The sequence below is a fragment of the Carcharodon carcharias genome, chromosome 25 (assembly GCF_017639515.1).
Source record: "Carcharodon carcharias isolate sCarCar2 chromosome 25, sCarCar2.pri, whole genome shotgun sequence".
In the NCBI taxonomy this organism is placed as follows: domain Eukaryota; kingdom Metazoa; phylum Chordata; class Chondrichthyes; order Lamniformes; family Lamnidae; genus Carcharodon; species Carcharodon carcharias.
The window spans coordinates 3,782,141-3,809,816 of NC_054491.1; the positions used below are offsets into that span (position 1 = coordinate 3,782,141).

The 27,676-nt window shown below is 43.6% G+C and overlaps 1 protein-coding gene across 1 annotated transcript in view; it reads right to left on the reverse strand.

Moving 5' to 3' along the window:
- Positions 1-27,676, reverse strand: part of igsf9bb (immunoglobulin superfamily, member 9Bb) — a 707,799-nt gene that overhangs the window by 115,181 nt on the left and 564,942 nt on the right. The window contains exons 8-10 of the mRNA XM_041174093.1: positions 16,678-16,820; positions 8,913-9,053; positions 3,335-3,451 (exon numbers count right to left, since the gene is read on the reverse strand). Coding sequence (XP_041030027.1) covers positions 3,335-3,451; positions 8,913-9,053; positions 16,678-16,820 — 401 coding nt within the window. The remainder of the gene's footprint in view (positions 1-3,334; positions 3,452-8,912; positions 9,054-16,677; positions 16,821-27,676) is intronic.

The window sequence follows — 27,676 nt, forward strand, 5'->3', positions numbered from 1 at the left end:
CAGATTGGGAAATCACCCGATGGGGAGAGGGAAAAGTTAGGACGTAAAAATAAACTACCTTGTGGCATGTAATTATGTTCCATCCTCCTGGGAATGCACAAAACAATATCACACATCTTTTTAGGTAATTTACAGTCAGGAAGCATTCATGAAATTGTATAAACAACCAGGACACATTTCAGCTCTTTGTATGAGAAATTTCAATCTGTCCACGTTCCCTGAAGCCCTTTTTATTTGATAGAAAAATGGTTCTAATGAAACAGAAAAATGATCCCTCCCCTAGGTGAACATTTGTATTCGTGCTCTCATAATATTGAATGTACTATTTCCTGCTTATTAAGCATGATTCTCACAAATGCTTGGAAGGAATATTAGGAATTATCAGCATTTAACAGCTAATACCTGATCTATCAATGCAAAACTTTAATGAATATCCCCCATCATATAAAAACCAAAAAATGTGGCCTCCAAACCTAATTAGCAAATCAAACTCTCTGTGTTTTGTTACACCTAGGTGGATGAATTCAAGAACACAAGAAATAGGAGCAGGAGTAAGCCATAAGATACTCCCAGCCTATTCCGCCATTCAATAAGATTGTGGTTGATCTTCTACCACAATTCCACCTTCGCCATGCTATCCTAGATCCATAATTCCCTTATTAGACAAAAAACTATCAACCTTCATCTTGACTACACTCAATGACTAAGCATCCAAAGTTCTCTAATGTAGAGAATTCCAAAAGTCCACAAACCTGTCGATGAAGAAATTTCTTCTCATCACAGTCCTAAGTGACTGGGCTTTTATTGAGACTGTAAACCCTAGATCCAGATTCCCTAGCCAGGGAAAGCATCCTGCCAGCATCTATTCTGTTAAGCCCTTCAGAATTTTACATGTTTCAATGAGATCACCTCTCATTCTTCTAAGTTCTAGAGAGTATACGCCTAGCCTATTCAATCTCTCCCCTCATCCCAGAAAGCTAGATAAGCATGAGGGTCAAAGGAATAGAAAGATATGTGAATGTGTTGGCGGGATTAGATGAAGAGGGGTGGGAACAGGCTTGTGTGGAGCACGGAGCAGAGGGATTGATTGGCCTGTTTCAGTGCTGGAATTAGTTTTTAATACTTGGTCATTTTCTTCCCTTCCTGAAGGTGCTGGCATGAGCTGCTGTGCAGTTCCAGAATTGCTGTGTATCCTAAGGTACCTCTATTAAGTGGCGAGCTTTCGTATATAATCCAGGCTGACACGTCAGTGGGAGTGCTGCACTCTCGGAGGTGCTGACTTTTGGGTAAAATGTTAAACTGAGGCCCCATCTGCCCTGTCAGATGAATGCAAAAGATCCGATGGCACCATGACATTTGATTAAGAGCAGGGGAGATCTCCTGGTGTCCTGGGAATACTTATACTTCACTTAACACCAAAACAGATTAAACTCATCATTTATCTCATTGCTGTTTGTGGGAACTTGCTGCCTTCAAATTGACTGCTGTATTTCCTACATTACAACAGTGACTACACTTCAAAATAAAAAGTACATTGGGCATCTGAAGGTCTTGAAAAGTGCTATATAAATACATGTCTTTCTTTCACTTTATAGGATTTTCAGCTATGGTGGATCACAAAGTCTAGTCTGATCCAGCCCTTACCTGACACCTATCTGCCATGATAATAGTTGATTGTGGTAGTGGGCTCCAGTATTCGATACTATATGGTACACCGTACTAGATAGGGGGTCACCTGGCCTGGAAGGTTGAAGGTCAGACAGCACATGCTGGATCCTGTCTTGATAGGATTCAGTTACTGCAGATATGTGTTTATCTTACAAAAATGTGTTATCAATAAAGTTATCCTATTGATGGCCTGTGTGTATCATTGAAACAAAAAACAAGACACCATGCAACTGCCCCTTGCATCATTTTTCACTAGATAATTATCAGGGATGAGGATCGTATTGACTTTTTCATTCTACCCCAGGGGCTTTGGGAATAATTGTACCAGCCCAGTTGCTGCTTGACTGAGATCTACATAGAATTGAGGATCAGAGCATTGTGTTTTTTTAAAATCTGAATCAAACTCATTCAATTATCTAACAAAACCATGTAGTTAATCAAACTACTTTTCTTAGAAATGTATCTTTCGATTAGCATTCATTCTGGAAACTTGAACACATGATTAAGTGTCTTTGTAGTTGGGTGGGCTCCACAGTAGTTGCAGATTGATTTTCCAAATGCAAGGAGCTGTTGGATGGTCTCTCTCCACTATCTCTTGTAAAAATAGCTCTTTTTAGCCGGATTTGAGTTTTGCACTCAGTTCCTAAACTCATGGTCCCTAAACAATCACTGATCTATGACTAAGAGATGCGAGCAAAGACCTACTTGTCAAATCCTCAAACATGTGAAATCGACTGCTGCTATAAAATAAACTCAGTATACCCTGAACAGATGACCCTTGGAAGAGTTTCCTCAAAAGGTCAGGCTCCTTTGGAGCAGGTGGTTTAAAAGCTCAAGAATCCTCCCACCTCTCCATTTGAAGGCAATAACATTAGAAGAGTTCAATATGTTTGGGCAAAACACCACAGTAAATGTCCTGTGTAATGTTTATACAATATTAAAAAGAATCTTACCAGTAAAGCATGTCTTGTTTATCATGCTCCTGCCTTTGAATTCCATTTTTTTTAGTTTTTCTCTGCAAATAAAGCCCACATTTTTGCAAACCCTCCCCCATGACATCCAGCTCTTCCCTCTGCAACTACTACCAGCACCAAATTCATGGGTGTTTGAGGCACATTTTTTTTAAATTCATGAAAAAGCAGATTTGTAGTTGTGATCATTGCCTGTAAAATAATGTCCCTTCAATCAGGTGATGATGCATTATATGACATGTTTTCCACTCCAAAGTTATTTTTTGTTTACAAGAATATTTTTCAAAACCCTTCATTCAAAAAACAGCTCAACTAAATCAATGATAATTGATTAAGGTTCTTCCAGTTTAGCTTCTACAATGGATACAGATTCATTGCAAACATTCAAAGAGCTGGATAAGTCCCTAGAGGAGGCTGATGCTAATAGCCACATGATTCATTAATGCTTTTGATGTTCATGAGTACTGTCACTGCTTGGCAATTTTCAGAAATATGGGATGTGATCCTACAAATGATGTTAAAAGATTTAGAATTATTTGATGTAATAAAAGCAATATTTGCTTTCTCAGTCATCTGAGTTAGCAGCCTTGCTCATGTGTTCAGTAACTATTGTGCATGCGAAGGAATGACAAGCTCTGTATCTTACTGGCAGCTTAGTTTGTGTTATTAAATTAAATAAACAAAGGCTCAGATACCTTCCTCCAGGAGATTACTGGGAATGGATCACCTGCAGCAGCACATGGAATGACCAGTTCTCGGCCTACTTCCTGCCGATACTCCCAACCTGGTAGCACCGTAAAGTAAGGAGGATCCTGGGGAACAGGAATGGTTTGAAGTTATTTTTCAGAGGTGTAGCTTTACTTTCCATTGCTGCAAAATGCTCATCATAGCAACTGCAAAAACAATAATAATGGGTGCACAAATTATTACCAATTCTTTTAGTTACTCAATATCATTCTCAATCCACAATTTTTCTTAATCTCTTTATTTCTATCTCTAGAAATAATATTTAAAGTGATGCTACCAATTTAAATGCTAATAGCTGTACCTAAGACTTTGGCCCGCTGCCCTTGGAGGGGAAATTACAATATGACAAGGTTACATTGCCATGGACATTTATACTGGAAACATAAAGATGGGATATTCTTCTGGAGTTCTCTGACTGAAGGCAGGTCCAACCCCACAGCATCATGATCTCCACCACAGGTAGGGCAGGGAGGCAGGTCCTGGATCCATCCCATTGATGGTAGAGACGCCAACATTTGTCCATCACATGGTTGACCAGGAATCTCTCCTGCTCTTACCGCCTGCCATTGGCGTATATTAGAAGGATTTACAAGGCTGATACTCAACCTGTTTGGCCACATTATGAACGCACTTTCCTTGGTCATCAAGTCCTGGAGTGGGATTTGAATCCAGAGCTTCTGGTTCAGGGGCAGGGACTCTACCCATTGCTTCACAAGACCTCCTCAAAAATAGGACATATGATCTTAAAATGGAGACTGAATTACATCTGTACTGCCTGGTCCAATTATCTCGCCCCTTGAACCTCACTTCACCTAAAGACACACCAGGTCTTGATGTTCATGTCTAATAGCATGGGAGATTATTTAGAAGTGCAATACTTGTTTTTTTAGTATGCCATTTTCAAATAGCCTTGCAAATACTTGTTCTTCAGATTCAAATAAAAAGGGTAATTGGTTGGGCAAACTATTTCCTCTGGCACACCTGGCCATGATCAGCTTTATTGGTGACATTATTAGTCATGAGCTATCCCTTCTGTCCTATTTGTGGTGATATTAATACACTGGTCAGTTGAATATCAAGCACTAGGTTTTCATATTTGAGGCGGGTAGCGGGAGTCAGGACATTTCCCGGCTGGGCGCACCCACCTCAGGAGGAAGTGCCAGCAAAGATGGGATTTTCATTCTGGGGTGAGGTGGTGGGTGCTAACAGGAGTCAGGCCTGCCACCCCTGGAAAGAGTTTGGATGCAGCCACTGGGGCTGCCAAGGGCCAGGCCAGGCTGTTTAAAAGCCTTGCTGCTCTGGGACTTCATCCTAGTTAAAAACAGTAAGGAAGTCTAGCCCTCAGCCCCCACACACATTTCCCATACCCCATCCATATCATCTCATGCCCCTCTACCCATCCCCCCCATAGCTCTTCATGCACCCCATGCCAAGCTATAGCACTGCCATGCCCATTCACCCATTATACACTCTGTATAGAAGTAATGAAGCCTATAGTGACAATAAGATGTGTGGAAAAAGCTTTAAAAAATCAGCCATTCATTCGTAACTTTCCCCTTCTTAAAAAAAGACTCCTCTTACTACAGCTCAACAAGTGTCACTCATCCAGACCCTTTAAAATATTAACAGCAGAAAGCGCAAGCACCTGAAACCTCGTTATCTTGTGAAAATAAACATTGAGCGTTTGACAGGATAGATCAGAAAGCTGGAGATGTCAATCAGGCAATGATTTCCTTGGGGCACAGCTGTTTCAACAAGCTAATGGATGTCTGGATTCTCAGCCAAGAAAAGAGGCTTGGTTTCATGTGCTTGCAGTTTCTGCCATTGATACTTTAAAGGGTCTGGCTGATTGACAAATTTATTGGGCTGTAGTAAAAAGGAGTTTCTTTTAAGAAAACAGAAAGTTATGAATGAATGAATGAATGACACTTTTTTTTAATACATCCTATTGCCACTATAGGCTTCATTAGTTTTATAGAGAGTGTATGACTGAGCATGGAAGTGCCATGGAGGTATGAGAGGTCATGTAGGATGGTTGGAGTGGCATATCTTGGCATGGAGGGAATGACAGACAATGGGGGATGGGTGGAGGGGCATAGCTTTGCATGGAGGGTATGCAGGGCCATGGGGGTGGGTAGCGAACATAGAGGTGGCATTAGGGGTGTATTTAGGACCTTTTGAACCTACCTCTTAAAAGGTTTCCTCATCCAGACTATGATTTACGACACCCCTGAGGTGTCGTGAGCCACGACGTTTTGAAATGCTGGCCTGACTCCATGAAAATTGTGGAGGACTAGGACATGCTTATCCCCGCAGTGGAACCAGTCAGGTTTAGCGTGCAGGAAGTGGGCTCGCAACCTGGGGCATCCACACTGGTGAAAATAGTAAATCTTGGGACTGGGGTCAGGATTCCCAGAATTGGGTCCCGGCCGCCATTTTCACATCTCTATGGAGTTTCCCTGACTCCATGAAAATCCAGTGCCATCTATCTTATCCAGAATGATAACCAAATTACATTTATGTTGCTCCTTTAATGCCAAGAAATGCCCAAATGACTTGACAACTTGGTTGAAAATAAAGGCAAGGAGAGGAATTATGAAAGGTGACCAATGGTGCAGTTGAAGAGATAGCATTTACGAAGACTTCAAATGTGGGAAGGGATGAAGCAAGATGGTTTAATTAAAACTGGGTTAGCATTAAACTGAAATACAGCCTGCAGTGTGCTTATCACTCCCTTTCTGTAAAGAAACAAATGTAAATTCTTTACAGTACACATCTCACTGGAATGCATTTTGTGTTTATCTCCAAAATGCAGCCTTACAAAGGGGATCACAAGAACACAGGAACATTAACTTACATTGCAAAATAATAATATTAGAACTACTGATTATAATCAGAACAGCAAATACTGAAAAATATAAGAAGACAGCAGGAAACAAGTGCTTAATAAAAAATAATAATTGTTGATAGCCTTTGACATGAACTGAGCAGAAAATATATTAATAGTCGTTTGGTAGTACAGAACTTGAGAATGCTGTAAAAGGACATTTTGCGGAAGCTTTTCATCTTGCACTCATCAGGGTAATCATAAGAATACTAATCAGAGTAGACTCTAATTGATAGAGGCATTGCCATGGACAATGCACCAGTTAATGGTGATCAACAGTCAACTGCCAAGCACTGTTTGAAGTTTTAAACCAGGCAGCTTGACTCTGATTGGTCAAGGCATTGTCCTGAGGAATGAACCAGCGAATGGCTGTCACTTTTTTTGTTTAGCTGAAACAGGTGCAATTATGTACATGTTCTTTCTGTCTGCAAAGAACGGGGCCCCGTGAATTAATATATGCAGTTTTCAGTACATGCAAATGTGCCACACTGGGAGCCCAAATGACAATCCTAAATTGGTTGTCAGCATAATTTTTAGCACACTGAGGACTATTTAGCAAATGTAGAACTCTCTTCTCATACAGTGTAAAGTTATTGTTTCCCCTGACATTGCAATTGTCCTGATGAGTGCAAGCCGAAAAGCTCAGACAAAATGCCTTTTTTCATTAATACTCAAGAAAAGATATTTATAAGTCATCTAAAAATCAATAATTTTATACTTAGATGAACAATCTGCATGAGGTTCTGTTTATTTTCCAGGAAAATGCAAATACATTTTGAAATGCTATAGATCAATATACATATACAGTTTATTCTATCTGTCCATTGGTCTCTCTGGTGGATTGTAATACATATTCTGCACTAATAGGTCTTATTGCGCTATGGAAATTAGTTGAAGCTTTTTCAAACTCATTTACGATTACAAGGTAATAGTTCTCCTGAAAGGTTCCAGTTGCTGCTTAATCAGGTGCTGTAAGTGCAGCAAGGCTTTGAAAGGAAAAACTCGAGGAACATGTAATGCTAATTGATTATAACTGTTTGGTTGTTAGAGTCCAGCAGTCTGTTACATTGGACCATCCCCCACCATAGGCAACCTTCTGCAGGGCAAAATCAAAGCTGACAGTCTAGGATGTGAATGAGCAGATAGTTTCTCGTAGCATTTGTATCTTTCATAAAGTATTAAGCTTTCAAAAGCTTACATCTTTTTTATTTAGCATTCTTTCAACTTGTATTGAGCACAAATCTAAAATATGGAATACATGTGATTTCTATTCTATGCACCAGACAGATAAAAAGTATAGGAATATGGAAAATAGAGCAAAAATAGTTTCCTTCCTCAGTCCTTCCAAGCTTCAAGTAAATCTTCACTCACACTCATCCTGCACCTTCACTATGTTGCAGTCTCCTACTCTCTTCTGTCCTGCCAATTCAAAACCATGAGGTTGCTTTCTCAGTTTAAAAGCCAGGGTTAGAATTGTCCAATCATAACTCACCCTGCTCTTCTCTCCTACTCTGTCGACTGTATTGGTGTCCAGCACCTTTCCCTTCACCTCAGTCACTCAGTTTCCTCCATCAAAACAGTGACTACACTTCAAAAGTACTTCAGTAGCTGTAAAACTTTTTGAGATATTTGGTGGTGGGTTATATAAATGCATATTTTTCTATCTTGCTTTATGTTTAATGTTTCCTTTAACATTAAAAAAGCTGTTCACTTTTCTAAAATACTTGCTAACATACAATTTATAGTAAGCCAGTTCAAGGGCATGATAGAAAGGAACCAGTTAGCACATTTTGACCACCTTTGGTTTATAATGGAATGCAAGTGATTGTGTTTTCTTAAATCTTTCAGCAATGCTTCCCAGTCATACTCTATTGGAGCTGTTTTCAATTTTGGAGGGCAACTGAGAACTACCAAACAAGTTTACACCAATGTCACTCTATACATTCTATGGGATGTGGGCATCAGCGGCTAGGTCAGCATTCATTGCATTGAGCCGCAGGCTTTTAAGTGTCAACCACATTGTTGTGGGTCTGGAGTTACATGTAGGTAGGCCAGACCCCAGGTAAGGATGACAGATTTTTTTCCCTAAAGGACTTTAGTAAACCAGATGGGTTTTTATGACAATCAGCAATGGTTTCACGGTAATCAGCAGACTTTGAATCCCAGATTTTTTTTATTGAATTCAATTCAACGATGAATTTGAATTTCACCATCTGCCATGGTGGGACTCTAACCCGGGTCCCCACAGCATTACCCTGGGTCTCTGAAATACTAGTCAGTGACAATACCACAATACCACTATGCCTCCCTGTACATAATGTTGCAGATAATGATAGTTTTGTCCTGACTGGGACTATCCCACTCACAAATATTAGCTCTACTGAGTTTTGAGGTGTACAATACAGCTACTTGTATGTTGTAAACACATAGGAATTGCTGCAGAGACATCACTGAGCAATACAACAGCACACAGGAGCAAATGGATGCTATTACTCTGCATTTGCAGGAGTTCACATTGAGCTATAATCTAGGAAGAAAAACCAAAAGTGGTGAGTGTCCAATGCATTGTTTTTCATTTAGTTCTTTAAATTTGACAACAAGGTAAACAGACAAGAATGAATTAATCAGTTTGAACTTACCTTAAGCACCAGTCGAGCAGGGGTAGATTGTCCCATGGTACCTAGAGTGTTGTAAGGCATGCAGGTGTAAGTGCCAAGAGCTTCTTCTGTAGCTTCTTCCAGCATAATGGTCCCGTCATTTAGTAAATTCCAACCTTGAAACTGCCGGAAAAAGTTACTGTAAATGATGTAAACCGACCAACTAGGATACAACCAGAACATCCTAATTTTAGAAAGTCTCTTAGCAATGTTGTAACAGATAGATTTCATGTCAGATAAACATCTTAATGTTGTAGAAGTGGCAACTGCACTGTTCCTTCAGTTCAAAGGCAGGATTTCCTCATTAAGCTTAGCTCACTGTAGGTGTAAATGCTATCAAGTATCAGCTTGATTTGGTCAGCAGCACTATCACTTCGGGGTCAGAAGCTTATGGGTCATGACCCATTATAGGACCTAAGCACATAATTTAGGCTGAAATGAGACATTAAACCAAAGCTCCAGCTATCAGGTCAGGTGGACAGGGAAGATCCAATGGCATTTTATTTTTGAAGAACAGGGAACTCTCGTGGTTTCCTGATCAAGATTTATCCATCGCTCAATATGAGATAAGAAGTGGTCATTCATCTCAATATTGTTTGATGGAGCTTGTTGTGGACAACTGGCCTGGACAATAGCAGAGACCACAAAAGCAATTAATTTGCGGTGCAGCATTTGGCGATGACCTGAGGTGATATATAAATGAGCTAGGTTTGAAATGTTAAGTAGGTAAACATAGGTGTCAAGGGAACAATTGCATTTTTAAATAAACCAGACAAGATTGCTTTCAAAAGAGGGAGTGAAATGTGTTACCCAGCCAGGTGAAGTTCAGAAACAGTGTGTTTATTTTTCCCAAAGAACACTTGTAAAACTTAGTGCTACGAGAGACTTTTATTGTCAGAAAGATAGGGGGGAATTTTCTCCCTGTCGGACAGGCCGTTCGGGAGCAGGCGCAGAGCCGATCAATGCCTGCGATCAGCTCCGAGCCGCCATTTTATGTGGGCGGGCCAATTAAGGCCCACCCAGCGTGGCTCCAGAGGATAGCAGGAGTGGGCAGGAGGCAGCGGGAGTGCAATGACCGCTGGGTCCAACGGCGACCCGGTGGCCTGTTTAAAATAGTGTGCAGGCAGCCTTGCAAAGGCTGTTCATCATGGCAAATAAAAGGGCTCCTCAGAACGCTGCTGATGAGCAGGCCAGGCAGGAGGGTACGGAAGTGGCATACTGTGCCCCTCACTTTTCTGACGAGTGCCTAGCTGCCCTCCCGGAGGAGGTGGCAGCACAGTGGGAGGTCCTGATTCCGAGGGACGGGAGGAGGAGGCCCTCCCACCTGACCAAACGTGCCTGGGATGAGGTGGCAGACATGGTTAGCTCCCATGACGTGGTGCCACGCAAGTGGGTTCAGTGCCGCAAGTGTTTCAATGACCACTTGCACTCGGGAAGGGTGAGTACCATGTTGACAGAGGCCACTTAACACAGCAGGTAGGCTTTCTGCCCAGCCCCCCCCCCCCCCCCCCCCCCCCCCGCCCCCCCCACCCCCCACCCCACCACCACTGCCACTGCCCCCACTCCAACCCAACTCTGAGTGCAGTATCAGCATTGAATCATTCACGGCATGTGCCCCTCACTGGGTGGGCCAGCAGATATTGCCCATGCCTAGGTCACCTTGAGAGGGTTGTGCTGAGATGGGTTCTGCACCCGCAGCATGTGTTAGACTGACACCCAGTGTACTGTCTTGGGGGCTACCTCAATGATCTGTACCTAGGCGCGGTGCTGGAACTGCAAAACATGTCAAAGTCAGGCTGCTGACACGCTGGGAGGGGAGCCTCCAGGTGGCAGGGCACCCGTCCATCTGCTGCCCTTGGCGTTCCACGTGCTTGTGCATCCTTGCTTTGCAAGATGAAACCGTGTGGTGGTAAATGTGATGGAGGCAGCATGTGGGCGGAGGGGGTGGGGGTCAGCTCCGGCTTCTTGGTGTGAGTGTGCGGCAGCTGCGACGTGGCGATTCACTGGAGTCCTGCAATGTCTCACTCAGGTCGGGGTGGCAGGGATGCGATGGCAATCCAGGTACAGGGTGCATTAATCAACGCTCCTCTCTCCTTTTCAGGAGAAAACCACACACAACACCGCCGAGCGGATGTGGACTGACAGAGACCAGGCCCAGTTGGCCATAATCACCAGATATGAGCAGGAGGTGATGGATCTGGAGATGAGCCATGTGGTGGGGCTGGAGTGTCATGGGGAGGTAAGATTGCTGTGCACTGAGGTCACCACATGTGTCCCATCCCATTGTTGAATGTTCAGGGATTGAAGCTTCCAACATGGGTTGACCATTGATTATGGAAGGATGGGGCCAGGCATGCAAATTGACATTGTCTCCACTTGAATTAATCAAATGTCCTTGTTCTTCCTTCCAGCATCACCTGAGCAGGGCTGGGAGGAGGAGGCAGAGGGGCCACCTCTGACACCTGAGGTCCCAGAACAAATGGAATCACCAGCGTCACACCATCTCTGCCAGGCAGGCACCAGCACAGATACTAGTACCTTGTGGGAATTAGATCATCAGCTAGTGTCCCGCAGCGCAGCGGTGAGGGCACTTCACAGTCACTGGAGGAGCAGGTGGAGACAGAGAGTGCCCATGGCGCTGGCAGTCGGAGGACTGCTGGGAACCAGGAACATGCTCAGTCGGTGGCTGATGATGGGCTTCTGGAGTCGTTTGTGAGGCGGCAGATGCTGGACGTCCAGCAGGGTGTGCAGGAGGATCTGGCGGAGATACATGAGGCTATGTGTGGCATGGTCTCCATGCTGGAGGAGTCCACGTGGAGCATCACCGATGCAGTGAGCCTCATGGCTGAGTGCCATGCTTTCTCCATAGAGAAAGTGGCGACTCTCGTGGAGAGGCTCCTCCAGGAGAACAATCAGGGCCTCCTGGGGTTGCGCTCGGACCTGCAAGCCATCGTGGTGGCATTGACCTCAGCTGGTCAGTGCCAGTGTAGGAGATGGATTGGGCGCCAAGTATCCCAGCTCAGTGCCCATCCATCAATGATGAGCAGGGAGGTCTGAAGCGACCTCACGTCGGTGCAGGAGCTGCCTGTCGTCTCTGTGGACTCCTCTCAGGACGCTCCGGATGAGGGTAGCAGCTCCTCTACCCCTCTGCCTGTGACCGTGGGATCCGATGAGTCTGCGGTGACTGGGGAGATGCCAGCTGTGGAAGTGGCCGCTTCCTACCAGGCGGGGCCAGCACAGGCTCCACGTGCCAGAGGATGCCCACCAAGGTCATCGAGGCCAACAGGACAGCGCAGTGAGCAGGCTGGCTCAGATGCCAGTGCCAACAAGGAGGGAGTACCCAGATGTAGCACTGGGAAACGTAAACTTAAGGCACCTTAGGCACACCACAGGCTTCTCACTGGTGGTTTTATGTTGTCCTGCTATGAGTTAATGACAAGTTGGTGTCACGTGTAACACCTTTGCTTTCAGTTTATTTTCTGCTTCATTTTGTTAATTCATTATATGTGACCATAGCTCAGGGTGATTCCTGACTTCCTGCAGGTGGATGGGAACCCATGATGTTATGAGTGACTTGTTCGTCATTGTGCTTCACTGACAAGGCACATAGTTAATGTTCCTAACCAGGTAAATGCTGCTCTCAGCTATCAAGTATGGAGCCTGCAGCCCTGGTGTGTGCTGAAGGTCCACTTGTGGTGGGCTAGCTGAAGGTTTGTTAGATTAAATCCTCCCGGGTGTCCCTGTCTGGGTCAGCGCCTACTCTCCCAGCTTTCTCCTGTGTGTGCTCATCCTCGGACTCACTGCTGGACTCATCGTGTGCATCCGCTGCATCTACATCTTCATCGTTCACTGCATCCCCCTTTTCCAGTGCCAGATTGTGGAGAACGCAGCATGCAACCACTATCACCGACACACGATCTGGGGGGTATTGGAGCGCGCACCCTTCACAGTCCAGGCATCGGAAGTGCATCTTGAGAAGACCGATGGTTCTCTCCACCACAGTCCTTGTGGAGCCATGGCTCCTATTGTACCGCTGCTCAGCTTCTGTTCTTGGATGGTGGAGAGGCATCATGAGTCACCTTCTGAGGGGATAGCCCTTGTCACCCAGCAGCCATCCATCCAGCCGGGCTGGAGCACTGAAGAGCCCCGGCACCTGGGAGTGTCTGAGGATGTAGGTGTCGTGGGAGCTGCCTGGGTACCTTGCACAGACTTGTAGAATCAGCATCCTGTGATCACACACTATCTGCACGTTCATGGAGTGGAAGCCCTTCCTGTTGATGAAGGCACCGGGCTCACTTGCTGGCGCCTTGATGGCCACATGTGTACAGTCTATAGCACCCTGGATGTGGGGGAACCCAGCTGTGAAGCCTTGGGCTCGCTCTGCCTGGCTGGCCTCATCCTAGCAGTAGTGGATGAAAGTTAATGCCCGCCTGAACAGAGCGTCTGTAACCTGCTTGACACAACTGTGGACAGTTGACTGGGAGACTCTGCAAAGATCACCATCCAACCCCTGGAAAGGGCCGGAGGAATAGCAGTTGAGAACAACCGTGACCTTCAACGCCACAGGCATGGGGTGTCCACCCACACCGTTTGCGCAGATCTCAGGGCCAATCATCTGACAGATGGAGGTCACTGTTTCCCTTGAAAGACGGAGCCTCCTTCGGCACTGCACCTCAGACATATTGAGGTAGCTGCATCGCCACCTATATCCCCTGGCAGCAGGATAGTGGCATCTTCTGTGGCCCCTTCCGCCTTGGACTTCCTCTTGGCCCTGCGCCCCTTGTGCCTGCGCCTGTCCTCCCAAAGGTGGCTCCCCTGGAGGTTGAATGTGGACTCCTGGCTCCTCCCCCTTCTGGCCCTCCCTTCCTCCTCAGAAGAGGTGCCTCCAGTGGAAAGCACAATCCCATTCCCAGGCTAAGGGAAGGCTTACCGAAACCAGGAAGGCCCCAGAAATGATGTTTACTCCAGAGTCCTGACCTGAAGCCTGTCACTCTTGTCCAAGCAGCTGTGAAGAATTTTGAAGTATTCCTGCTCACACAGGTAAGTAGCAGTAAGGTTAAGCATTACATGTCTGACAAATTATACTCGTGACCCCACTCACCCTCTTATCTTGCCTGTGGATGAGGTTTATAAAAATGTGGCCTACCCACCTGTCCGTTGCGCCCATGCAACAACCTGAAGTTTGCACAGGCCCTGAAAACTCGGCATCAATTACTGCCTCAAGGGCCTTAAGTGGCCCATCAATTAATGACGGGTGTGCATCGGAGATCATCGCACACCTGCCCACCGAAATATCGCGATGGCGCATGGTGAGGTCGGGATGCTCGCCCGCATTTTATGCGTTGGAGTACAGGGCCCGCCCCTGCATGCTGATGTGAAAATTCTGGCCATAAATTCCAAAGACATAGCAAAGTATTGGGAATTCGCATCCAAAGGGGAAAATATGTAAAAAGGAGTGAAGGCTGTGTGTAAGGGTAGGCATTTTTAAGATCTAACAAGTGTGAAAAGCCTTCAGCATCTATGCCTCAAGCTGCTGCTTTCAAAGAACTGAAGTTAAGAAAACTCAATTTGAATTTGACTGGTTCAGGGTCTGGGCCTGGGCCTTTTAAAATCTATGTGTCTTACTGTTGCCTTAATAAAAATGTAACTGGGAGTCAGATTAAGTAGGAGATTTAGAAGTTATCATAGTGGTACTTTGTCGACATATGCATGCTTAAAATCATTTCCATAATTAATAAATGTTTAATATAATTTTGTAAAAACCTATAAGAATTGGTGGTCTTATTATGACTGAATTCAAGGCATGCATCTCGAAATTTATACAAATTGCAAAACAAGTTGTGGCAGTTGTTTCAAGTTTCCCTTTGGGATTTGAACAACTCAGCATTTACCATCGGCTGTGCCATGACACATGAGAGCTGTCACTTTTCAGTCGGGTCCCAGGTGCCTTATAGTAGAAAAGAAATCTAATCTAATGGGGAAATGTTGGCATGCGTCACTTTGTACTAAGACATGTTCTTTAGAACAAAATGGCAATGATCCTAATATTGTGCAGAAGTCTGTAGTTTAAACGTGCTAAGTAAAAATCACCATAAACAAACATGTAATAAGGATGGGCTATGTTCCTGATGTGTAATCCTTACTTCTACTTGCCACTTCCCTCTCCCACCTCTCCCACTCACCGCTTCCCTTCCCTGACCCTCCTGCTCACCCCCACTCACCACCTTACCTGCTTGCCGCTCCCTCCCCTGACCCTCCTGCTCCTTCCTGCTCGCCGCTTCTCTCTTCCAACCCTCCTGCTCCCATCTTCTCACTCGCTGCTCCTCTTGCTCACTACCTCCCTCTTGCTGCCTCTCTCCCAAGCTTTAGATCACAGCGGGGGTTTGGGAGAGGGTTTGTGGGCAAGACAGTAAGCAGGAAGTAGCGAGGGTGCACGAGAGGGAAGCAGCCAGCAGGAGGGTTGGGGGAGGGAGAAAGTGAGTGGGAGAGGGTGGGAAGGTCATGGGAAGGAAGTAGCGAGCAGGAGGGTTGGGAGAGAGAAGCAATGGGCTGAAGGGTTGGGGGAGTTAAGTGGTGAGCGGGTGAGAGTGGGAATGTCAAGAGAGGGAAGCAGAGAGTTGGAAGGTCGGGGTGGGAAATGGTGAGCAGGAGGGATTGGTGGGGTCGGGAGAGGGAAGCTGCGAACTGGAGGGTCAGGAGAGGGGGGCGGTGAGCGGGCTTGTCAGGACAGATGATGAGAAAAGAAGCAGTTTGTTTTTGAAAAAGGCAGCATAAGCAGTGACCATGCTAAATTTAAAACAAAGCAGCACTATTCAGAGAAATACTCTAATTTACAAAGTGCATTCAAATGAAAATGTGCTATGAGAACTTGCTTTAAACAGGGCATACCTGTATTCAGGAGCTAATGTTAATGGGAGAATGAGTTAGAGATGAGGCTACAATCTTGCAGCATTGATCCTGGATCAGGTCTAACCAGGTCAGGTATAACATGGTTTAGCATCAGCATTGCCATCTCACAATTTCTGCCCTACTGTATAACAAGCTACTTTCAGTAGCACCTCAGCTCTGAGCAAGTTGCCTTAACACTTCATGCCAGTGTTAGTCACATGCTTTTGGTAAATGACCACAATTCCAACCAATGCCTTGTTGGAGAGTCAATTATTGAAACGTGTTACACCAGGGTGATGGGAAATGCACTTGAATTCATAATATCTCACACAATTCCCTGATTTTGATCACGGATAGTTTCCATCAAGTAGCCAAATACTTCCCCACAGGAAAAGGGAAAGAACTATAGAATCAATAGTTCTGTTATAACAGATCCCCTGTTGAAGTTGAGAGAATCCTATCCCCGAATATAATTTCCTCAGTTTATTTTTCTGGAGATCAAGAAAAAGAGAGAAAACAATAATCAATGCAAATTCAGCCAATATTGTATCATGGAGTAGGTAGAAAATGTGTAAGGCTCATGGGTATAGGAGAGGTAAGTCAGAACGGGCAGGGGCCATATTATGAGCACCGTTGCTTTAATGTATGAGGAAAAATATATTTTTGTATGATCTTAATTTCTTTATTTCTATTACTTATTGATCCATTTATTTATTCGGTCCCAAATTTCTGATTTTAGGAATCAGAGTAAATGGCATCAGATCCTAAGTAAACTTAATAAAAGGCATCCAGACACTAGATCTCACAGTCTGGCTCTCAGTACATTCTGAAGCTGCTGATCCTAAATCCTACATTTTACCTTTTCAATCCTTAGTGGTCGTCCATCTTTGGTCCACTTGACTTGTGTTACTGGGGGATCCGCATCCACTGGACACTTGATGTATCCAGGCATTCCAACAGGCAGATAAATCATGGGAGGCATGTTGACAACTCGTGCTGGATCTGACAAGTAATGAACAAGCTGGGGTCAAAGCTTAAATTGAAGGCCAAATCTGCAGCCTTCCAATGTCATGATCAGATTGTTCCTATTGTGGGCTTTTGTTGGCGTGTACAGGGGCAAACACAACCAAATGTGTTTTTGTTTTGTTCCTACTGGTGTAACTGCAGAGAAATGGTGGACTTCAGATAATTATAAATACAATATTCACAGTTATACTGTAGAGTTTGTATTTTATCTTTCCTCAACTGCCAATATACAAACATTTGCCTATAGATTTCCCTAATTCCTACTGTAGACCATATGGAGGAGCTTGTAAAAAAAAACAGGTAAAACTTTAGGAACTGTGCATGCTGTGAGACAAATAGGTATTTTGTTGTATATTCAGCAGTTATGTGTGGGAGTAGTTGTAAATAAGGATTGTAAACTTGGTCAAATTATTCAATCAAGCAATTGTAACAAATTATAATTACAAATCTATTACTGTGATTCAATTATAATCTCAACATTTTGAAGCATTTGCACCTGAGTAACTGTGGGTTCAGTGATATCTGAGAAAACCACATAAAGTAGTTGTGGGAGATACTGGGGCTAATAAATCCTAGCCTGTTGGTGAGTTGTGGAACTGACTGGATCAGGTCCAATGTGCTTCTTACATCTCACTTACTTTCCTACGACTTCAATGGAGAATTAAATTGAGTGAAAATTAAACAAACATTGCACCTGATCCTGCCAGTTTTCCAGTGGGTGGATTAGGTTAAAGTTACCCTCACTGTCTTAAGGTAATTGGTATTCCTTGCTTTTTTACCAAGAACATGAGTCAGGTGTCATTATTTTAAGACATTTCAATGAAATTAAGTGATGGTGCATCTCCTTTTGATCCTTCCTTCTGTTTAGTTTTGCAAATTAAATAAAAAATGCCTACAAACGCTCTTCCAAAAACATCCTGCCTTTTCCAATATTACCCATCAGTTTGAGATTGTTTCTAATATAACAGGCCGCCAGGAAAAGAAACAGCAGATCTAACAATTAGCTTATCACATTGGATTTGTGTATTCCTAACCTAAATTGAAACAGAAGGCTAGTGGCTCAAAGCCAGGTGTGCCCACAATTAATTGCCTGGACTGTGCATTAGTAATGTATATCTAGTGATATACTGCTGTAACTGTCATCTCTACAAGTTGATCGATTACCTTGGGGACTTGGAGGAGAAGCTTTCCAGAAATTGGCCATGGATTTCTTTTGCCTCTCCGAGGGATTACAATGACTAGAGACTGGGGAGGGAGGTGTATGAGCTGGTACCATCTAACAGGGTATGCATTGATGGGCCTGATGGTTTTTTCACCTTCTCCCATTGTTGTCCCAGCTGATGTGGCCAACAGCAAGGATTGGATGTGGGAACTCGCTGGCATGTATGGAGTGCACCATACTATAAATTGATTAACTGAGTGACTGGGGTTCAGGTCTGACTAACCTGATGGCAGAAAACATCACTGTGCAGTTCAGCGATCATAGTCATCACGTTAACATCTGGTATGATCACATGATATCTTTGAAGGGAAGGAAAAATCACAAAGATTTCTCAAGCGCTTTGCTTTCTTCTCCCTCTTCCCTCCCTCCCGCTGTAAGTTATGGGATATTTCATTGCAAATTCATATTATTTTAGAAGAGTTCAGTATGATTGAAAGCAGAAAGAACTCTTCAATCAGACCAGATATATATGGAAAACTGCCAGTTTCCTTTCAGTTATTACCGTCCATTACAGAAAATGGAACAAGAGGACACAGAAATCTGGGACTGCAGCAAAACTGAAACGTAGAACCACAAAGTAATGATGCCAAACATGAGGACAAACAGAGACACTTAATCAACAAAACTCAGCCTTGAGAGGGGGAACAAAGCTCCAGGTCCCACGCTTGGATGCCAGCCAAACTACTCTTTAATTTTTTAGCTCCATGCTGTGAAGAAGTAATGAGATTACAGTAAATGCAGCAGTCAGTACTTCTGTCTCTCCAGCTCATATCTATCCAATTTAGAGCAAAAGTTAAAGCTAATGAGGCTTATTTATATTCTGCACTACTAAGAAATGTAATTACTTTTTGTGAGCCAGACAGCGATACTTCATTCTAAATATTCAACATCGAATAATCAAAGCAACCTTATTTTCAAACTGAGGTTCCACACTCATTGTTCTGAACAGTGGATTGCAGGATTGTTATCTTGATGCTTGTATGTGCAAGGAAAACTAGACCGAAGAGGAGCAGAAATGGCTGTGATAAGAGTAAGAAGACAAGTGCTGAATGAGATGTGATTGGGCCACTGCAACTTGACTCAATTCATCAAAGGCTATCAGCTGGGCTACAATGCCGTTTGTGACTTTTTAAGAACTGGCTCTAGGTAAATGGAGAATGGTGGCTAATGATAAAAGGAAATGGACAAAAGCGTCTCATGTTAGGGAGGATGTAACTCGGAATGGGACAAAAAGGTACAAAGAAGGATATGATCGGGTTCAGCTGTTACCCAGTTTACTGAAGAGATCATTAGAGAAATTGGTCTATCTTACAGATTAATATTTGGAGGCATATTCAGACTTCAGATGCAGAAGGTTCAAAATTTAGGTGTGCGTCCTATACTGTCCAATGAAGGCAACCTCGCTGAAATGTCAAAACGTTTAACATATGCACCAAGTGCCTCCCAGTGATCGAAAAAATGCCCTTATGTCGAAACACTATCCAGGACATGTGAGTGAGTGGATACCATCCAATAGACTGTACGACTTTGCATGTCTAATCCTGTTTCCCTTCCTCCCCCATATTGTGTCAGAGATTGGGTAGGTTGTTTGATTAGCAAAGCCTGAATCTATACTCACTACACTCAAATGTTATAGATTAAACATACTGCATCCATCAGCAGATTGTCATAAACACTAGATGTGAGTCATGGCTCAGTTGGTTGCACTCCCAATTCTGTGGCAGAAAGTTGTAGATTCAACTGCCTCTCCAGGAATTGAGCACAAAAATCAAGGCTGACCCTCCAGAGAAGTACTGATGGAGTGCTGCACTGCCGGAGATGGTATCTCTTGCATAAAAAGTTAAACTGAGGCTCTGTCTGCCCTCTCAGCTGGATGTAAAATATTCCACGGCATGACTTTGAAGTAGAGCAAGGGAGTTGTACCCTGTGTCCTGGGTAATTAATTATCCCTCAATCGACATCACAAAAAGAGATCATCTGATCATTATCACATTGCTGTATGTGGGAGCTTGCTGTGTGCAAATTGGCTACTGCATTTCTTACAGGAACTACATTTAAGAGGTACTTCATGGTTATAAAGAGATTTAGCTCATTATGAGGCTGTGAAAGGTGTTATATGAATGCAAGTCTTTCTTTTTTCATGGATCAAGAACATTGGGCTTCAGTTTTCTCTACCAGTAGCAGCCTGTTTGTGGTCATTAGGAGAACAGAAAGGGGCAGAAACTATAATGTCAGATTCTCCAATCGGTTTGTGCTTGTGCCTGAGGTATTCCTCATGTGGCTGAAAACAGGTGGAAATATTTAAATTGTAAGTAAACACTGAAGGTTGGCTTCCTAATGGATTAATAGGATACATAGCACGAGAGAGGCCACTGGGCCCAACCACTTAATACCAGTATTTATGCTCCACTTGAGCCTCCTCCCATCTTTTCTCATCTAAATCTATCCTCATAACCATCTGTCCCCTCCACTCTTAAATGCTTGTCCAATTTCCCCTTAAATACATTTATATAATTCGCTTCAACCATTTCCTGCGTGATCTACATTCTTTCCGCTCTTTGAGTAAAGAAGTTTCTTCTGAATTCCCTATTGGATTTCTTGATGATTATATTTTTGGCCTCTGGTTATGCTCTTCCCCACAAGAGGAAACATTCTCTCTGCAACAGCTCCAGCAAAACGTTTCATAATTTTAAAGACCGCTATTGCACCCCTCGGCCTTTTTTTCAAGAGAAAGGAGACTCAGCCTGTTATTCCTTGCTTGATATGTAACCAGAACGAAAAAAACTGTAAAAACTGGGAAATAAGAATACTGGTCTGAACTGGTCTTGTATACATTAAAGTGGAACACCAGTAAAAATTGGGAAACAAGAGTACTGGTGTGAACTGTTTTTTCCCTTCTGGTATCATCTATGTAAATCTTCTCTGCACCCTTTCCAATGCCTCAATATTTTTTTTTATAACATAGCAACCACACCGCATGCAGGAAATGTGGTATAACCAAGGTTCAATATAAGTTTAGCATAACTTCCTCGCTTTTCAATTCTATCACTCTAGAAGTAAAGCCTCTGCTTGGTTTGTTTTTTTTAATGGTCTTGCTGACCTCTGGCACAACTGTTAAAGATCGGTATGTTTGTCTTTTGTCAAGAAGATATACTAATGTCTATAATGCTATTGGAAATTATTTTAAATAGATTTTAGTGGTGTGTGTGTGTGTCTTAATTGGATTAAAGCCAGTTGGTCGAGAGGCTTTGATGTATAGAAGAGAAGTGAGTTTGAAATGGTAATTAGATATACATTGGGAAATAGAAGGTGAGGTGTAAAGGGGGCAATTTGCATTATTAAATAAACCATTCAAAAGAGCGGGTGAAATATTACACCTAACCAGGTGAGGCACAGAAACAATGTATTTATTTTTTTTTAAAAGCCTACTAGTAAAGTGGTTATTATGAAAGCGGTTTATTATTAGAAGATTTGAAGTTAAAAAAACCAGGGCAGCATTTTCCTGTCTGCGAGCGGTGGTGGAGGGGGGGCGGGGAGGAGGTCCAGGCCCGCTTATCGACAGGTAAAATGACGTGTGGTGACATCAGGCGGGTGTCCCGACATCACCGCGTGTCATTTAGATTTTCAGTTCAGCGGGCATGCTGCCGAACTGTCAAAGGGCTATTAAAGTCCGTTAAGAACGAATTAAAACAATTAAATGAGATGCCCGTCCAACCTAAAGGTTGGCAGGCAGGTGAAGAGTTCAGATGGCCTTCGCATATCTCATGGAACCTCATCCATGGGTGGGATGAGGTTTCATGAAATGGTTAAAAAACCAGTAAAATTTTTTACAAAATTTCATTGACATGTGACACTGTCACATGGGGGAACACGTTTCAAAAGTTTAACAATCCTTTATTTAAAAGGCAACTCCGTGCCTGAGGGAGATCTCTGCGCTCTTTTGCGTGCATGGTGAAAGAGCGCATGGAACCATTCAGGAAATCCCCACCCACCTGCACAGGGAGCCCCCCCACGTAAACTGGCACCAATCAGGTTCGCGCTCACCCCCACTCACCACTGCACAACCCCCCCAATGGGGGAAATTTCTGATCCTAGTGACAATGAGGATTTGCATTCAAAGAGGAAAATATGTATAAAGGAAGGGAAGGCTGTTGGCAATAGGAGGAGGGATTCTAAGATCTAAAGCCTCCAGCCTACAAGGCTCAAGGCGGTCTGCAAGAACTCAGAGCTGAAAGAAACTCATTTTTGAATGCAACTGTCCAGGGTAAGCTTTGACTGGGGTTTGTTTAAATAAACGTGTTTTACTATTGCCTTGCCAGAGGTCTAACTGAGAGTCAGGTTAACTAGGGGATTTTTGTAGTTAATACGGTAGTAAATTTGTTGACGTATGTAGTGCTTACAATCTTTCTTATATTAATAAATGTTTAATTTAGTTTTATAAATAAAACCTCTTGAGACTTGGTATTCTGATTCTTACTGAATTCAAAGCCTGCATCTTGAAAAATACAAATTGCAAAAATGGGTTATGACAGTTGTTTCAAGTTTTACTCTGGGATTTGAACAACTCCGCCTTTACCATCGGCTGTGTCATAATACTCTGAGATCCTTTGTTCCTCTACCACCTAGGCTTGTGCCTTCCAAGTAATAAGTGATCTTTCTATTTTTCCTATCAAAAGCTACAACCCTCATTTCCTGTGTTCAACTTCATTTGCCTATTATTCATCCATTTTGCAAGTTTATTAATGTCCTCCTGTAACGTGTTACAGGTCTCCTCAGTTTTGACACCCAACTCAAGTTGGTTGAAGAAATGGAAGCAGAGGGACAAGGAGCAAAACTGGGACTATTGCCTCCCTCAGCAGACAGCTGTGAGTTTTGTCTATTTTCTGCCACTTCAAGCAGATTACCATATATTGGGTCCAATTTCTGATCTAGCCAGTGATTTTTCAATTATTGGCTGAATTACCACACCACCGCTGAAAATTGCCGAAATTAAATTTGTAGTGACCCCAGTAAACAATCACTGATTGGACATAAAAACAAAAAAACTGCGGATGCTGGAAATCCAAAACAAAAACAGAATTACCTGGAAAAACTCAGCAGGTCTGGCAGCATCGGCGGAGAAGAAAAGAGTTGACGTTTCGAGTCCTCATGACCCTTCGAACGCAAGTTCTGTCGAAGGGTCATGAGGACTCGAAACGTCAACTCTTTTCTTCTCCGCCGATGCTGCCAGACCTGCTGAGTTTTTCCAGGTAATTCTGTTTTTGTCACTGATTGGACATACCACTTTTTAGAATATGGGCACCGATAAATATTGGGCAGCTATGGGTAAATACTTTTTCCTCGTACAGTGCCGATTATTGGCTGTGTTTATTTCTACCCTCCCTATCAAAGGTGACTGCCATTTACTGGGTGCAATACAACACCAACAGAATTTCTTAAATTAGATCTATTCCAACACTCCCCTAGTAGACTGTCTTGGATTGACCATGTCAGAATCCAATTTTTTTTTTTTTTTGTTTTGGTCAAATGAACTTGACGCCAATTTCTGATTTGGCTTTGCGCATAACAGTCATCTCTGGCTTGTGTCAGCAAGATGTGCCTATGCAGTTCCAAAGCAGCTTACAATTAGATTGCAAGTGAATAATATAACAGCTTGTCTTAATAGCAACCTGGCGACTTATTAAAACCCAGTGTAATAATCAATCAAAAGAACAGGTCACACTTAAATTTAAGCTCAATCTAGTTCTGTAATAAACCTGGAGTAAAAAGCTAGTATCAGTAATAGTAACCACGAGACCACCGGATTGTCATAGAAGTCCCTCTGGTTCACTAATGTCCTTTAGATTAAGAACATCTACTGTATTTACCTGGAATGTTGTGACTCCAGCCCCACAGCAACATGGTTGACACTTAACTCCCTCTAAACCTAGCAAGCCACTCAGCTGTATCAAACTGCTATGCAAAAATCTAATAAAAATAAAACCAGAAGAACTACACTAACCTAGGCACCAGAAACACTGTCCAGTCGATCCTGCAAAGGCCTCCTCATTAACATCTGGGGACTTGTGGCAAAATTGGGAGAGCTGTCCATAGGCAGCTTGGATTTTATGACAAAGCAAAAGTATTCATGGTCACAGAATCACAGAATCTCACAGTGCAGAAGAGACCCTTCGGCCCATCAAGTCTGCACTGACACATGAGAAAAATCTGACCTACCTACCTAATCCCATTTAACAGCACTTGGCCCATAGCCTTGAATGTTATGACATGCCAAGTACTCATCCAGGTGCTTTTTAAAGGATGGGAGGCAACCCGCCTCCACCACCCTCCCAGGCAGCGCATTTCATTTACCCTCTGGGTAAAAAAGTTTTTCCTTACATCCCCCCTAAACCTCCTGCCCCTCACCTTGAACTTGTCTCCCTTCATGACTGACCCTTCAACTAAGGGGAACAGCTGCTCCCTATCCACCCTATCCATGCCCCTCATAATCTTGTACACATCGATCAGGTCGCCCCTCAGTCTTCTCTGCTCCCATGAAAACAACCCAAGTCTATCCAACCTCTCTTCATAACTTAAATGTTTCATCCCAGGCAACATCCTGGTGAATCTCCTCAACACCCCCTCCAGTGCAATCACATCCTTCCTATAATGCGGCGACCAGAACTGCACACAGTACTAAAGCGTGGCCTCACCAAGGTTCTATACAACTCCAGCATGACCTCCCTACTTTTGTAATTTATGCCTTGATTGATAAAGGTAAGTGTCCCAAATGCCCTTTTCACCACCCCAATAACATGCCCCTCTGCCTTCAGATCTATGGACACACACGCCATGGTTTGTTCCTCAGAACTTCCTGGTGTCATGCCGTTCATTGAATACCTCCTTGTCAAATTACTCCTTCCAAAGTGTATCACCTCACACTTTTCTGCCACTTATCTGCCCATTTGACCATCCCATCTACATCTTTCTGTAGCCCATGACACTCAACCTCACTGTTAACCACCCGGTCAATCTATGTCATCTGACAATTTACTAATCCTACCCCCCACATAGTCATCTATGAATAATAGGGGACTCAGCACAGTCCTTACCTGGTGCCATCCACAATTTACCAACGTTATTACATTTCGCAAGTTGCCAGGGTGGCACTTGGATTACCAATCCATTCCATAATCCACCCATTGGCTATCATTTCTAACTAGTGTATTAGGGAGGAGAGGCAAATTGAAAATCCCACTGTTTTACTGAATGTTGCTCAGGGATTGATACTCTTTGCATAAATGTGAAACTCGTTTGAAATTCAGAAATATGGTGCCTTATTATCCCAACTCGCACAACATCTGGCAAACATTTCAATTATTTTAAGCAATTTGGTGATTTTTGAAAAATTATAATGTTGATTGCATTATGCACTTGTTTTGAAAGGAGCACTAATAATATTTTTTTCAAGAGTTTATAATTAACTTATTGGCATCATGACAAACCACTTACAACATGCATAGATTAAGAAATAAGGACCCAGCATGGAAAAGAACACAAGATTTGATACATCACTTGATATGTTATAGACATAGAACATGAGAAAAATGCCATGCAAAATTAAGCGGCTGTTGTTTATCTGTACCAATGAAGAACAACCTAGAAGTGAAACATTTCATTTAATGATTCTTGATGAAAAGGAGATGGATTGGCCCAGTCTCCAGGAATTGAAGATCAGTCTCCTGGATACTAGTGTGTGCAGTCCTAAAGAAAAATCATAGGGATTGGTTTAAAAAAAAAATCTTTGAACATTTCTTTTTATCAGATATAAAAAATATGGAAAAAAAGCTGTTTGGCTGCCAGGCAAGCATCATCCTTCTGGATAATGAGTCTTTTTGCTTTCCAATTGGCGTAGGAAAGCAATGCGTCACAAGGATGGATGTGTTGGCCAACGAATCACTGGAGGGTGGGTGCAAGTCATGTGATGACATCTCCAGGAATACATTTAATCATTGTTGATAACCCTAGCTATACCAGGTCAAAAACTTAAAGTAAATTTAACTTTAAATTTATCTGATTACACTGCTCATCACAGTACATATAAGGGATTTAATATGTTTTCGTCCATTGAATGCAGAATAATTGGTGTCAATCTGCCCTTATAGCTGGTTGGACACAGTGTTAGCTTCCAATAAAGTGAACCCCGAGCTCCCATATGAATTCAGAGACTTAGACAACATACGGCAGCACCTCAATGCACTTGAGCAGTGCCACCCACGGTGCCTTCACATGATCCTCCAAATCTTGTGGCAAGAGAGATGGTCCAACAGCAGCGTCCTCTCCCAAGGCAACTTGTGCAGCATTGAGGTGCAAATCACACAAATCCAGCTCCACTGAACAGGTCATTTAATGTCTGACACCAGACTCCTGAAGCAAATGCTCTACTTGGAACTCGGTTATGGCATGAGACCCCCAGGAGGACAGCGGAAAAGCTTTAGGCATGAAGAGGTCCCTGAAGAGGTCAAATATACATGTCAGCTCATTGGAGACCCAGGCTTGTGGCTGACCAAAATGGAGAAAGCTCACTTGCGAAGGCATCATACACATCAAAAGATGTCATCGGGACCTGCAGAGGTGAAGTCAAGACCTCAGAGGAACCATGCAAGCCTCCAATCTACCGATCTACCCAACCCTTCAAGCACCACCTGCTCCGCATGTGGCAGAGTCTGCAGATCACACATTAGACCTATCGGCCATATCTCAGAACCTACTGAACTGGGGTGGAAGCAAGTCATCCTCGATCCTGAAGCACCACCTAAGAGAAGAGAATGAGTAGCTTCTGTTAATCACAGCCCATTCAATGAAATGTCCCATGTGAACGGCATCTTTAAATCTTTTGTGTTGGAGGGTCTGATTAAGAGTTTTGTCTGGGGATCAAGGTCCTGCTTAGGTCTGTGAGGAGACAAGTCCTATGATTCTTTATAATTCTTATGTTGGAGTTCTGTAGCTTCTAACTGTGAGCTCACATTTTCAGTATGTGGTCAATCTGTACACAGACAGTCAGAGGTTCTTTGGCAGTATTGTTCCAGCAAAAAGTATTCTCTGATCAACATCAGAGCCTGAATTTTTTAAGATGGTGTGGTCTCGCTTCCTGCCATCCAAAGAGTCAGTGGGGAACACATCCCCGCCGACTCAGAGTACCCCATAGCCATTTCACACTCGAATGAGCATTACGTGGTTACAGGCAGGAGTTCCGCCCCTCACATGGGAGGAAGTCCCGCCTTGGAGAGCTGCTGGCCAATCACCAATAAGAGTTGCAGGAAGAGGAAGCCACTTGAGACTAAGTCTGGGCACTGGAGGCCCAGATAAGATTAAAGGGTCTCAGGGCGGGGAGGGTAGGGAAGGTGTAGAGGGGCATGAAGGGGGTGATCGGGGTCACGGGGTAAAGGTCAGGGGGGGAGAGTTGGGGGTGGGAGAGATGTTTGGAGCCAACTAGGCCTTAAGTGAGGGGTGCCCAACTTCAGGAGGGGTCTTCTGATAGAGGCGCACCCCCTCCCCCCCCTCTTCCCATCTGAGGTCTAAGTCCATTGATTTTTGGGCTTACCCCAAGCAAGGTCAAACTTCCCACCAG